The sequence below is a fragment of the Lemur catta genome, chromosome 6 (assembly GCF_020740605.2).
Source record: "Lemur catta isolate mLemCat1 chromosome 6, mLemCat1.pri, whole genome shotgun sequence".
Lineage (NCBI taxonomy): Eukaryota > Metazoa > Chordata > Mammalia > Primates > Lemuridae > Lemur > Lemur catta.
The window spans coordinates 3,772,934-3,786,602 of NC_059133.1; the positions used below are offsets into that span (position 1 = coordinate 3,772,934).

The 13,669-nt window shown below is 44.1% G+C and overlaps 1 protein-coding gene across 1 annotated transcript in view; it reads right to left on the minus strand.

The window, feature by feature from the left end:
- Positions 1-13,014, minus strand: part of ATXN10 (ataxin 10) — a 139,547-nt gene extending 126,533 nt beyond the window's left edge. Inside the window, exon 1 of the mRNA XM_045552793.1 lies at positions 12,685-13,014. Within this exon, the coding sequence (XP_045408749.1) occupies positions 12,685-12,800 (116 nt within the window). The 5' untranslated portion in view covers positions 12,801-13,014. The remainder of the gene's footprint in view (positions 1-12,684) is intronic.
- Positions 13,015-13,669: the final 655 nt, after the last annotated feature.

Genomic DNA, 13,669 nt, shown 5'->3' on the forward strand with positions numbered 1-13,669 from the left:
GGGTAGTTTAGAATAGTTTAACCACTGTCAAGAAAAACTATTAAAATATACACCAGTTCAGAGATTAAAATAACAATCACTGGTTGTTATTTAAAACCATAAATCTTGCTGGGCAGGATTGAACAAAAACAGAAAATAAAAACATTTGTATCTCCTGCCACAAACAGCCTGGGGCAAAATTTTGAGATCCGAGCAGAACTCAAATCTCTGCCTTTGTTACACTCTTCTCCCATCTTCTGTCACATCCAGGACTCTGAAGCTGTTCCTGACAACCCAGACAGATCCATTTTGCAGGATCACAAACTTTTTCTGTAAAGAGCCAGAGAGTACTTGAAATTCTGATGGTCAGTCTCTGCCCCACCTCTCCACTCGCCCTTACAGCACAAAAGCAGCCACAGCCAACACCTCAAGGAGTGAACATGGCTAGGTTCCAATGAAACTCAGTTATGGACACCAAAACTTAAAAGATCATATAGTTTTCAAGTGTCACGAAGTTTTATTATTTCCCCAACCATTTAAAAACATAAAAACCATTCTTAACTCATAGGCCTTAAGAAAAAAACAAGGACTGGGCCAGATTTGGCCATGGTTTTGCAACCCCTGCTTTAAAGGGTCCCAAACATCCCAGTTCATCCCCACAAATTACATGCCAGTCGTGGTGGCTCATGCCTGTAATCCTAGCACTTTGAGAGGCTGAGGCGGGATGGGTGCTTGAGGCCAGGAGTTTGAGACCAGCCAGAGCACGAGCAAGACCCCCATTTCCACAAAAAAAAAAAAAAAATAGAAAAATAAGCCAGGCATGGCAGCACATGCCTGCAGTCCCAGCTGGTTGGGAGGCTAAGGCAAGAAGATCACAGGAGCCCAAGAGTTTGAGGTTGCTGTGAGCTCTTATGACACCACTGCACTCTAGCCTGGGCGACAGAGCAAGACCCTGTCTCAAACACACACACACACACACACACAAACACACACACACACACACACACACACACACAATTTCTCTTTCTTATTGTCCTCACCACATTAAAAATTCATCTGTCATCAGAACAAACAGAATCTCAAATACATTACGCTAAATGAAAGCAGCTAAGAAAAGGTGAAATTGGCACAGAGATAGGAAATAAATCATAAGAATAGAATAGAGAGCCCAGGAACAGAACTATGCATACATGGAAACTTGATAAATGACAGTGCTGGCATGGAAGGCCTGGAGGGAAGGGTGGCCTATGCTACAAGAAGTGCTGTAATGACTGTTACCCACATGGAAAAAACTGAAATGGACCCTTACTTATAACGACACCCAAAAAGTAACTCCAGTTGGATTTAGGAATACATGGAAGACAAAACTATAAAGCTTCGGAAGAAAATATACATGGAGAATGTCTTTATAGTCTTAGGTAGAGAGTTTGCATATAACACATTATTAAAAACCTTATTTAAAAAGTGGTAACTGAGCACAGACTGAAGGTGAGGGAGCCAACTATGCACCTTCCTGGGAGAAGAGCTAGGACAGGAGGCAAAGGCGTTGCAGCATGTCACGGGAAGTCAGGGCTGGCCTGGATAAAGCCCAGTGAGCAAACAGAAGAGGAACGAGAGTCAGAAAGGGAAGAGGGGCCACGCTGCACAGGCACCACAGGCCACAGAGGACGTTGGCTTTTATCCTGATGTGAAGCCATGGCAGGTTCTGAGCAGAGGGGGACATCATGTTACTTACATTTTCAAAGGATCCCTTTGGCTGCTGTGTAAGGAGCTGATCACAGGGGAGAAAGGCAAGACACCAGGAGACCAGTTAGGAGGCTCTCCTTAGAACCGAGTGGAAGCAGACATGGAAAGCAGAGATCAGATCCTGCAGATGCTCTGAAGACAGAGCCAACAGGATTTGATGATGAATTGTTATGAGGGGTATGTAAGAAAGAGGAGTCAATGATGACTCCAGAACTTTGGCCTCAATAATAAATAGAAAGACAGGTTTATCTTTAGCAGCAATGGAGAAGACTACTATGAGGGTGTTTGGGGGATGAGAGGATTAGGAGTTTGGTTTGGAATTTGTTAAATTTGAGGTACCTATCAGAAATGCAAGTGGAAATGTGGAGTAGGTAGATAAATATATAAGTCTAGAGTCCAGAAGAAAAGTCCAGCTGGAGAAAAATGCTACAGCAAATGAAAGGTAGTTAAGCCACAAGACTGAAAGAATAGCGTGGCAGTAGATACAGGTAGAAAAGAGAAGAGATCTGAGGACTGGGCTCTGGGATCATCGCTTAGGGAAATGGAAGGAGAGATTTTTCTTAGGATGGAAATTAGAGTAAAGCAAATCTATAAACTGATGAGAATAATCCAATAGAAAGGGTAAAACTGATGATTTGAAAAAGAGGGAGGGGAAAAAAGAAAACTGCTAGAGAAATGCATGCAAAAGGGAGAATTTAGTGGAGACATGAGGGGAACCAGCATTCACAGCAAGACAGTAAGAGAGGGGAAGACATCGTGGGCACATACAAGGAGGCAGGTAGAGAGGGTGATGAGAGTTCCTGGAAATTATCCTCTAGTTCTTTTCTCAGTAAAACAGAAAGCTGAGAATGAAGATGAGGGAGAGGCAATGGAAACTTAAAAAGAGTAGAAGGCATGAGAGAGCTGGCCAGGAGAGCAGCAGATTCAAAACGCCTACCGAGGCCAGGGATCACCGGTGTAAAGTGAGACCAGTCGGCACAGCTGTGTGTTTTTCTCCAGCCTTGTTCGGCCACTTGCTGCAGCACAAAGGAAACAGCAAGTTGTATTTAACCAGTAAAGAGAGGAGGCAAGGAAGGATGTACACAAAGAAATGCTTTTATCACTGATCCACAGATCTACGCTGGATTAAGGGAAGGCGAACATTAAGTAGAGGAATGAAGAACAAAGGGACAGTAGCAGGATCAACAGGCCACAGGTCCTGTGGGGCTGAAGACTTATTGCAGTAGGGGCCCTAAAGAAAGGACAAAACAGGTAGGCAGACTGCGGAGGGAATGCAGCCAATAGCGAATATCAAGGTCTCAGAAGGTTCAGCAACGTGTGGGTCAAGCTCACTGAAGGAAAGAACATCAAGGAAATCAGAGGTCAGGGTAATGAAAGGATAATCTATGTAAACACTGAAATAACCAAGGTTTAAGACAGAAAAAGTAACAGAGTTAACAGTGAACTAGGGCTAAACTCTTCAAAGAATGTAGGAGAATGACCCACAGATCTCTTTTAACTGCAAAGGTGATTAAACGGGGTGGCACTCCGATGGCACAAGCGTGAAAGCTGGAGGGGCATATGGAAGGTAAAGGTCTGGGAGGGCAACGACAATCCAGGAAAACATCTTTCACACCTCCGAGCCAGCAGTACACGAAATGCAGGAGAGAAAACAGCCCCCCACTTCTAAGAACTTCCGGAAAGGTATGTCCTCAGAAGTGAGCCACATTCGCTTAGATTAGGAAGATGAAAGGAATGTTTAAGGAAGTTGAGAATCCAGGGAATTTTGCTGAAGGCACATGGGAAGGTTTTAAGAGCTGGGGAATCAGGAAAGGATTTGTGTAAAGACTTAGAATGAGAGTCCAGGGAACAAGAGAACACCTAGGAGCTTCCCATATAAATCAGAAAATCAGCGCGTGAACTTCTAGCAAAAAATTGGGATTTTGTTTTGAATATCATTGAATCCACAGGTCAACTTGGGAAGAACTGATATCTCTGTTATCGAGGTTTCCTATAATGTAATAGTATACCTCTACCATTTAGGTCTTCTTACATGTTTTTTAATAAGGCTTTATAATATGATGATAACAATGATTGCAGCTAACGCTGAAACTGTGCCCGTTATATGCCAGATACTGTTCTAAGCACTACAAACTCCTCAATGGCTATAATGAGAGTATCACTCACTTGCAAATCATCGTTTTAATTCTAATATAACTGCTCTAAGCTTGTGGCCACCAGAGAGCCCAGCTCAGCTTGGTGATAGTCCCAGGGTTCCTTTGCTTTTGAGAGTCCTTGCCCACAGACCAGTGACCAAGCCCTCAGGTCAAGTGACCACTACAAAAGACTGGAAGAATGAAAGAGCTGAGAAACTCTCCTCTGAGGATACTGGTGGTCACGATCCCAGCCTTATTTATTTTCACTGGCTGGCTCAAACTCTTTCCTGTCTACTTCACGCACTTAAGATAATTGAATGTGAGAGGTGGCTCACACTGACCACTTCTGTATTTTGAAGTTGAGTCAGAACACCTTACCAAACGGTTCCATGTGGCATTCCAGCTCATGGCATAGGTAAAAATAAAGGAAATTGCCAACACACTCTAAAAAGTTCTTTTTATAGTGTAACTTAATTGATGTTCTCTCTCAACAAAGTTGAGCTGAATCATAGTTGAGTCAAAACACCATATGGCATCCTTAGCTAAGCTGATGACTCGTGTGGGGTTTTTTGTTTTTGGGGTTTTGTGTGTGTTTTTGGTGCAAAGATGCTTGCTGGCCGGAGGCTCAGTAATGTTTGGGGAAAACTCATGTGTGTGTATACACAGATGAATAGGTTTATTTTTTTACTTCTGCGGTATGTTGACCTCTAAAGTGCTTAATCTATTCGCTTTCTTTATGAAAGTTAGTCAACATATTTATACAAGCAATTAACAATACCAAGTCTTTTTTTTACTCCCTGAAATCAGTCATCTATCTTTTGATATTTCCTGTACCCTCTTAGTCTTTCTTCTATGCTCTCACTTTATAGCTAACGACTCAAGAAAATTAAATATTCAAGGAAATGAAAACACTACGGAGTGTTCATTATGTGCTAGTCTGAAAGCAGATACTAAGAATACAGATATAAATAAGCTCTCCTGCTAGTGGGTTGGCAGGTAATTAAGGCAATACTTTGTGTGAAATTCTTTGAAAGAGATGCACACACAGTGCCAAGGGAACATGGGGCAGAGGCACCTAGAGGTCAGAAATGGCTTTTAATAGGAGGTGAAATTGTAATTAAATCTTGAGGGAAAACCAGGAGTGTATGTATGAAGGCATAAGACATTTATATTTCCAAATTTAATATTACAGCATTTGAGCTAGTCCTGTTACCAGTTCAAAATAAGCTAAACATAGTTCATTTTACCGTATCAACTATATACTACAGTTGCAACACTAAGCACAGAGCTTGGCACATATCATATGTGGAGTGATGAAATGAATGAATAACATGGTAAACTGAATTAATAGCTTTTCAGTAATGTGAGTAACTATTATTGAGTGGCTCTCTGTCTGCACAAAGTGACGACCTCATTGGAGCCACTGGTTCCTCACTGCTCTACTCAGTTCAACATTTACGGAGTACCCAAAATGGGCCAGGCACCCTGCTAAGAAGACACCATAGAGAAGACAGCCCCTGCCCTCAAGAAAGGAACTATCAAATATGGAAAAAGACATACAGAAAGATATTTCATTATGAAATGAAAAGAGCAGTTATGGAAGAAAGTTCACGCTTTAAACACCTCTCCTCCATTCCAAACAAAGCAATAATATGGGGAGGGGGTATTATAAATGTATGCTTCACAACCGCACCAAAATTTGGTGCAGTCATTTTAATTCTAGCCGTTCTAATGGGTATGCTGAAGTATCTTATGCGGCTTTGTTTATAACAGCTCTATTGACATATAGGTTTTTGAGTTATTATGTTGTAACGGTATTCCCATAGCATATCATTCATCCATTTAAAGTATACAACTAAATGGGTTTTCACATATTACATTATTTTAATTCTCAGAAAGTACATATAACATAAAACATGCTATTTTAACCACTGTTAAGTATATAATTCAGTGGCTTTAATTACATCCACAATGTTGTACAACTATCACCACTATTTCCAAATCGTTTCAAACACCCAAATAGAAACTCCATAATCATCAAGCAGTAACTCCCCATTTTCCCTTTCCTCAAACCCTGGTAATCTCTAATCTATTTTCCATCTCTATGAATCTGTCTACTCTAGGTACCTCATAAAAGTGGAATCATACAATATTTGTCCTTTTTCGTTTCCTTTGGGTATATACCTACGAGTGGAATTGCTTGGTCATATTCTGTTAGCTCTCGGAGGAACCACCAGACCTCTCCAGTGGCCACAGCAGTTTACATTCCCACCAGCAATGGATGGGGGCTCCAATTCGTCCACATCCCCGCCAGTACTTGTTCTTTCCATTTTTTTGATAATCGCCTCCTAAAGTATCTTATTGTGGTTTTAACTGCATTTCCTTGGTGACTAATGATGTTGAGCACTTTATCACGTTTATTGGTCTTTATATATCTTTCTTTGTGAAACATAGAAGTTTTTTGCCCAATTTTTCAACTGAGTTGTAGGAATACTTTATATATTCTGAAACAAGTCCTTTGTCAGATATATACATTCATTGCAAATACGTTCTCTAAGCCTGGGGCTTGCCATTTCATTTTTTTTTTGCAACAGAGTCTCACTCTGTTGCCCGGGCTACAGTGAGTGCCGTGGCGTCAGCCCAGCTCACAGCAACCTCACACTCCTGGGCTCAAGCAATCCTGCTGCCTGAGCCTCCCGAGTAGCTGGGACTACAGGCATGCACCACCATGCCCAGCTAATTTTTTTTTCTATATATATTTTTAGCTGTCCATTATAATTTCTTTCTATTTTTAGTAGAGACGGGGTCTCGCTCTTGCTCAGGCTGGTCTCGAACTCCTGAGCTCAAACAATCCGCCCACCTTGGCCTCCCAGAGTGCTAGGATTACAGGCGTGAGCCACCCCTCCTGGCCCATTTCATTTTCTTCATGGTGTCTTTTGATGAGAAGTTTTTCATTTTGATGGTCTAATTTTATAAAGTCACTATTTTCCTTACATGGTTAGTGTTGTCTGTGTTCTAGATAACAAACGTTTGCCTACACCCAAGGTCACAAAGATATTCTCTCATGTTTTCTTCTCAGCACTTTATAATTTTAGCTTTTACATTTAGGCCTATAATCCATGTTGAAATAAATGTGAGGTGTGGGTCAAGGTTCATCTTATTCCAATTAAATATGTAGTTATTCCACCACCATTTGTTGAAAGAAATAAATTTTTTAGGTTGATTTTGGTTTTGAGTTTGCAAATACTTTGCAAAGGGAAGATACCTAGCAATGGCCTCAATTTTCCATGCACAATATTCAGCATTCAATAAAAAAGATAGGATCAAATGACTAAACATAAAAAGACAAAAATTGATTACAGAAAGAGTTATCAGGTACATTCTTCAAAATAACTATAATATACTCAACATAGAAGATAATATGAATTTCGACAGGGTACGGAAATCTATTTTTAAAAAGAGTCAAACAGAAATTCTATAATACAATAACTCAAAAAGCAAATAACTGAAACTAAGAACACAACAGATGATAGCAGATTAGACAAAGAAGAAGAGAGAATAGCAAACTGGAAGTCAGGGTAGTAGAAAATTTTCAACCAGAAGCTTGGAGAGCCAAAAGGATGGAAAATACAGAAAAGTGCCTAAGAGACAAGGAATATAGTGAAAGGTTTAATATACGTGTAATTGGAGTCCAAGAATGAAAGGAGAGAATGGACAGAAGCAATATTTGAAGGAATAACAGCTGACGATTTCTCAAACTGCTCAAAAACATCAAATTCAAGAAGCATTATCCAAACAGGATAATTACAAAAAAGCCACACATATCTGCTCTCATAGGACTTCCACTCCAGGAGAGTGAGAATAAATTAAAAACCACTCCAGGCCAGGCACAGTGGCTCACGCCTGTAATCCTAGCACCCTGGGAGGCCGAGGCAGGTGGATCACTCGAGGTCAGGAGTTCGAGACCAGCCTGAGCAAGAGCGAAACCCAATCTCTACTAAAAATAGAAAGAAATTATCTGGACAACTAAAAATATATATAGAAAAAATTAGCCGGGCATGGTGGCGCATGCCTGTAGTCCCAGCTACTCGGGAGGCTGAGGCAGGAGGATCGTTTAAGCCCAGGAGTTTGAGGTTGCTGTGAGCTAGGCTGACGCCACGGCACTCACTCTAGCCTGGGCAACAGAGCGAGACTCTGTCTCAAAAAAAAAAAGAAAGAAAAGAAAAAAAACAAAAAAAACCCACTACAAATAAATTATACAGTATGTTAGAATATAACAAGTGGCTTATAAAAAAATGAAAATAGAGCTTATAAAGTAAAGGAGTTCGGAGGTATGGAGGGAAGTGTGCACTGCACTATTACACAGGATGTACAAGAACTTTAGGTAAACAAAAAAACAATTTTGACTACACACAGATTAAAGAGCCATACTGAGAAAAGCTAAAAAAATAAAAAAATTACTGTCTACATGAGTAAGAAAAAGACCAAGCAAATACAATGAGTAATAAGCCATACAAACAGCAGCAATTCCACAAGAAAGTGTCTATTTTCAACTCTATGCTAGATGCTAGGAATGCAGTGAATGTGATATGCTCACTTTATTCAAGAAGCTTATCAGATGGAGGAGCAATGAGCTATCAGTTTGAGATGGATTTATAGAAGGTAGTATCCAGATGTTACATTATTCTAAGAATATTCAAGAGCCAGAACACAATCCTCCCTATAGAAAACAATAAATTCCCGAGCAGCACTACCCAACAGAACTTTCTGCCTGATGGAAATATTCTTTATCTGTGCTGTCACAATCACATGTAGCCACTGAGCACTAAAAATACGGCTAATCCAACTAAGGAACTGAATTGTTAATTTTACTTATTTTCAATTAATTTAAATTTAAGTAGCCACATTTGACTAGTAGCTTCTTAATGAACAGCACAGGTATAGAGTATGACAACCCATCTCACCTGGCTCTACACTTTACTTGTGGGGCCTGGATAGGCTCAGGGATACTTCATCAAGGTAACTAATGGGTTGGAAAATGAAACCTCCACAAGACCAAAATACAATTTTTAACGTCTTTATATCTTACTTTGTTCCAGAAAAAATTTAACATGACTTGCAAAGACTAACAGCAAGATAAATCATTGTTAAACAAATATGAAATATATAGATATCTATATCAAAGGTATAAAGCAAATGTAAAATAGGCGAGAAAAAAGAATTACCTTCCACAGAGAAGAAATAGCGAAGAGTATTTTAATACTGACATTTTATGACCATAAGCAATTGTCTAAAGAATTTTAGTGACTAAGAGACTGTTCAAGTGGTTTACAGAATATGTTTAATACAGAGCATAGAGAATTTTGACTGGTGTATTAATGATTTATTGCTATATAGCAAATTACCTCAAACTTTAGCATCTAAAACAGTAACATTTATGACCTCACACAGGTCTGAAGATGAGAAATCTGGGAGTGGCTCAGGGTCTCGCACGGTTGCACACACTGGGACCGAGAGAATCTGCTCCCAAGGTGGTTCTTCACGTGGTTGGCAGGAGGCCTCAGTTCCTCACCACACAGCTCTCTGCATATGGATGCTTGAGTGTCCTCATGACATGGCAGCTGGCTTTGTCAGAATGAGTGAGCCACAAGAGAGTGCAAAGAGCAAACTGCAGCTCAGACCTAATCTGAAAAGTTACACACTGTCACTTCTGCCATATTCTTGTCTTCAGAAATAAGTCACTAAGTTCAGCCCACAGTCAAGTAGGAAAGAATTAACCTCCTCCTCCTCTTAAAGGACAGAGTACCAAAGAATTTGTAGGCATATCTAAAATCGCTACCATGGGATGTAAGAATTTCCTCTCATCTGGGGGTTGCTAAAAATTGTAATGAAATCCTGGGATCTCTTTCTCTGGAAACCCCAAAATTAGAATAAATCATTGTCTTCTTGAAATAGCTTCCAATGTCTTCCACAAGGCAAGACATTAAACATAAATGGTTCTCAGTCACTTACAGCCCAGTTATTTTTTAATAGCAGGTCCTAAATAAATGGCATCTACTATGCATACAGCACTGCACTATACATATAAAACTACAGAACCTCCCAACAATCCCACAAAGTAGCTATTATCAATCCCATTTTCAAGATGACAGACAAGAAGTCCACAGAGACTAAGCAGGATTCATACCCAGGTCTCCATGTTCCCGTTCCACTGCATGACGCTCCTATTACTCGGGCTACCACAGCCATAAGTTTGTTTTATAGCACTGAAGATCTCAGAAGAATTACAAAATAGTTTATTTCTAACATTCTTCTTATCTTTTGGTGGAATGTTGCACTTTCCTCACTCTGTTTTTGCTTTGTTGTTTTCTATCTGCTACTCGGAGGACTCATTTTGTTCTGCTCTATGTCTCATCCACCTCCTAGCACGTCAGCCCATCCTCCCCCAGATCCATGTGCATTCCCCTTCATGCCAGACAACAGCACTAGGCCCTCTCTTAAGAGGAGATGCCCTCCTTCCCCAGGACAAACACTGGATCCCTGAGTGTCAGAACTGGAGGAATCCTCTCAGAGCAGCTGGAGTCTGGACCAAACTTCACAAGACCCCTAGTGATTTGCCCAAAGACACAGAGAAGCAGTGACAAGACCAGAGGCCTGTCCATATAAACCCTCATCGAGAGCTCTCTGCACCCCCACACAGCTGTGTCTCATCATCGCAGGACCTGCACCTTAGTTCATCTTCCTGGTCTCCAAACTCTGCCTGGAACAAGGACACTGCCCCAAAAGAACTCAGACCAAACCTAGGAAACAACCTCATATCCTCATTCTCCCCCAACAACCCAATTGGTCCCCGAGTTTTTTCCATTCAACCTTGTAAGTATCTCTCAATATTTATTCAACTCATCCCCATGGACAATGTCCTAATTCAGGCACGTTTCTCTTTCACTTGAGCTTCTGCAACAGTTCCTTGAAGTTCCCCTGCCTCTAGCTTCACCTTCTCTCATTTATCCCCCACAATGGCAGCCAGAGAGATCTTTCTAATATACAGATCTTATCATGCCACTCCCTCGATAAAAACCTTCAGTGGCTCCCCATAACTCCTCTCACAAGAGACCAAGGGCTTTGTAAATTGGCCAGGGTCTTGGATTTTCTCCTACATGTTATAACAGAAAGGTACCAGAAACTGTACCTATTTCATTTAATCCTCTCAGTTGCTCCGCAAAATCAACATGTAGGCCTTTTGCAGATACTATTCTTTCTAGTTAGTCCTCTCTTCTGAAACCCAAGCACCTGAAGTAATCTTAAAGCCTTTCCCGGGTCACCAATCCATGCAAGAGATCCACGTACTCCCTCTGTGCCGACACTTCTTCTTGTATAGACCTCCATTAGTATGCGTTTACACAGCAAATTCCCTGCCATGCTTGATAAAAAGGATCACACCATTCATCTCTGTACCCTCAGCCTCTAGCAAAGAACCTGTTTCATAGTAGGTGCTCAATAAATGGTTGATGACTGGATACTCACTATAAGGAGGGTCCATTATGGCACAAATATGCCTAAGCATTAAATTAAACAACATATTTCCCCAAAGGCCCAAGTGCCTGGGGCTTTTAGCATCCTATCAGCAGCTCCACACTTCCTACCATGATTTAGGTACAGGGCATGCTCTGACCAGCTGTCTAGTTTAAAAAGACAACCTCTGGTGATCATCTGGACAACCCAAATCTAGGTGTTCCTTTTTTCTACGCTCTCTCTACTCTTTCTACATAATCCCATGATATATGTTACCTTGGGTCCCTAGTACAGGACAGAGCAAGGACCTTTCATTTTCCTACCTCACCTAGCACACAACACCCAATACGTGAGGGACCATCAATCAACGTGTTAAGTGATAGTAGTATCAACCAATATTTATTTACTGTGTATGAGGTATGTCCTAAGGATCTAGATGCATTATCTCATTTAATCCTCATAACAATACCACCAAGGACATACTATTAATATTCAACATTATTTGCATTAAACAGATGAGCAAACTGAGGCTCAGAGAATACAACAAAATCAAACAAGCATTGAGTGAAGGCTTCACATATTTTACATTCTCACATGCTTTATTTCATTTATTCCTCTGTACAACCCAGCAATGAAGTTTTGTTTTATATGCCCATTTTAGGCAAGAAATCTAAGGCGTCGATACACTGCACACAATAACATGCAGCTTTAAGTCCAGGAACCAAATCCAGGTCTGTCAAGACTTCTGGGCACCTTCTCTTTTACCCGGCTACCTTGCTCCTCAGTGGCAGACTCAGAATCGGGCCTCTCCCGGCAGTGCTCTTCCACACTGCACAAAACGCTGCGCCGTGCGGGGCGGCGAGGCCTGGGCTCCCCAGCCAGGCAGAGTGGAGAGCCAACCCAACCCCGTGCCTGGGAACTGCCATGCCCGCACCCTCCCAACGCCCACGCCCGTAACGTGCGTCTCCCGCCAGGCTCCTCGTCGGCGCCGCTCCCAGCCGCGGCCCGCAACAGCACCGCACACGACCCGGGCTCGAGCTTGCGCCGAGTGAACAAAACCGGCACGCGCGGCAAAGGGCTCCCCGGGTCACGGCTTCGCACCTGGAAGGGCGGGCGGGGAGCAGGCGTCCCCGCAGGGACGAGGCGGGGCCTGGAGGGCGCGCGGCCCGGGCGGCACTCGGGGCGCCAACGCAGGCCTCGGCCTCCGCGCGTCCAGCGAGAGGGGGCGGCGCGCTGGGCCCGGGCCGGGCGCCAGAGTGGGGGTCCGGGCCTCCCTCCCCGCCCGGGGCAGCCCCCCGCCCGGGCCGGTTACCGATTCCGCTGCTCTTTGAAGAGCGCCGTGAGCGCGCGGAGGGCCTCCAGGTCCTGGATGGGCGCCGGCACCATGACGCCCGACAGCCGGGTGGGAGGCGGCCTGGGCGCCGCCATCTTGCCGCTCGCAGCGCCGCCGAGCCGGGCGAGGAGGAGGCGGCGGAGGAGGGAGGAGGAGGAAGACGAGGAAAAGCAAGACGAGGGCGCGCTCCGCACTGCCCCGACCGCCGCCGCCGCCGCCCGCACTGCCCCGAGGCTGCGCCGCGGCCGGGCCCGAGAGCGCTGGGCAGAGCCGGGCTCGCCGCGGGCGGGAGGAGGGGACGGCGCCGCGGAGGAGGGGGCGCCGGCGGAAGTCCCGCCCGAGAGGAGGGGGCGCCCGGCGGAAGTTCTGTGTGCGGGGGCGGGAGGGGAGATGCTGGGGGTTAGTGAGGGGGGTGTGTGAGAGGCGTCGGGGACCGGGACTCGCCTCCGAGGGGGGAGGTTGCCGGGCGTGGGGGTGCCGCACCACACAGGGTCTTCGTTTGGGGAGGGGAAACGGGGTTCAACTGAGAAGGGGTCCACCTATGGGCAGGGGCTCGCGGACAGAGGGCCTCCGCCCAGGACGTGCCGGGCGGAGGAACACCTCGTCCCTGTGCCGCAGGGGTTACTGGCGGAGGGGCCGGAGGGGCGGGGCCGGTGCCAGGTTGTCGATCCCCGCCCCCACCGCGGCCCCCTGGCAGCCGGAGTCTCAGACCCCGCGAGCTCAGTCCGCCCACCCTACTGATCGTGCACTGACCAATGCCGGATCGCTTACCAGCCGCTCAGCATAGGGTGACAATACAATTCGAAGTCAAGAAGCTAAATTCTACAGCAATAGAATAAGAAGTGTTTTTTCCTAAGGGAAATGAATCAGACAAGGCTTCTGTGGCTGGTGTTAATAACTCACATGTTTTCTTTCCACCGCCCTTTATTATCTTGTATACGCCTTTCACCAAGAACTGTGGCCA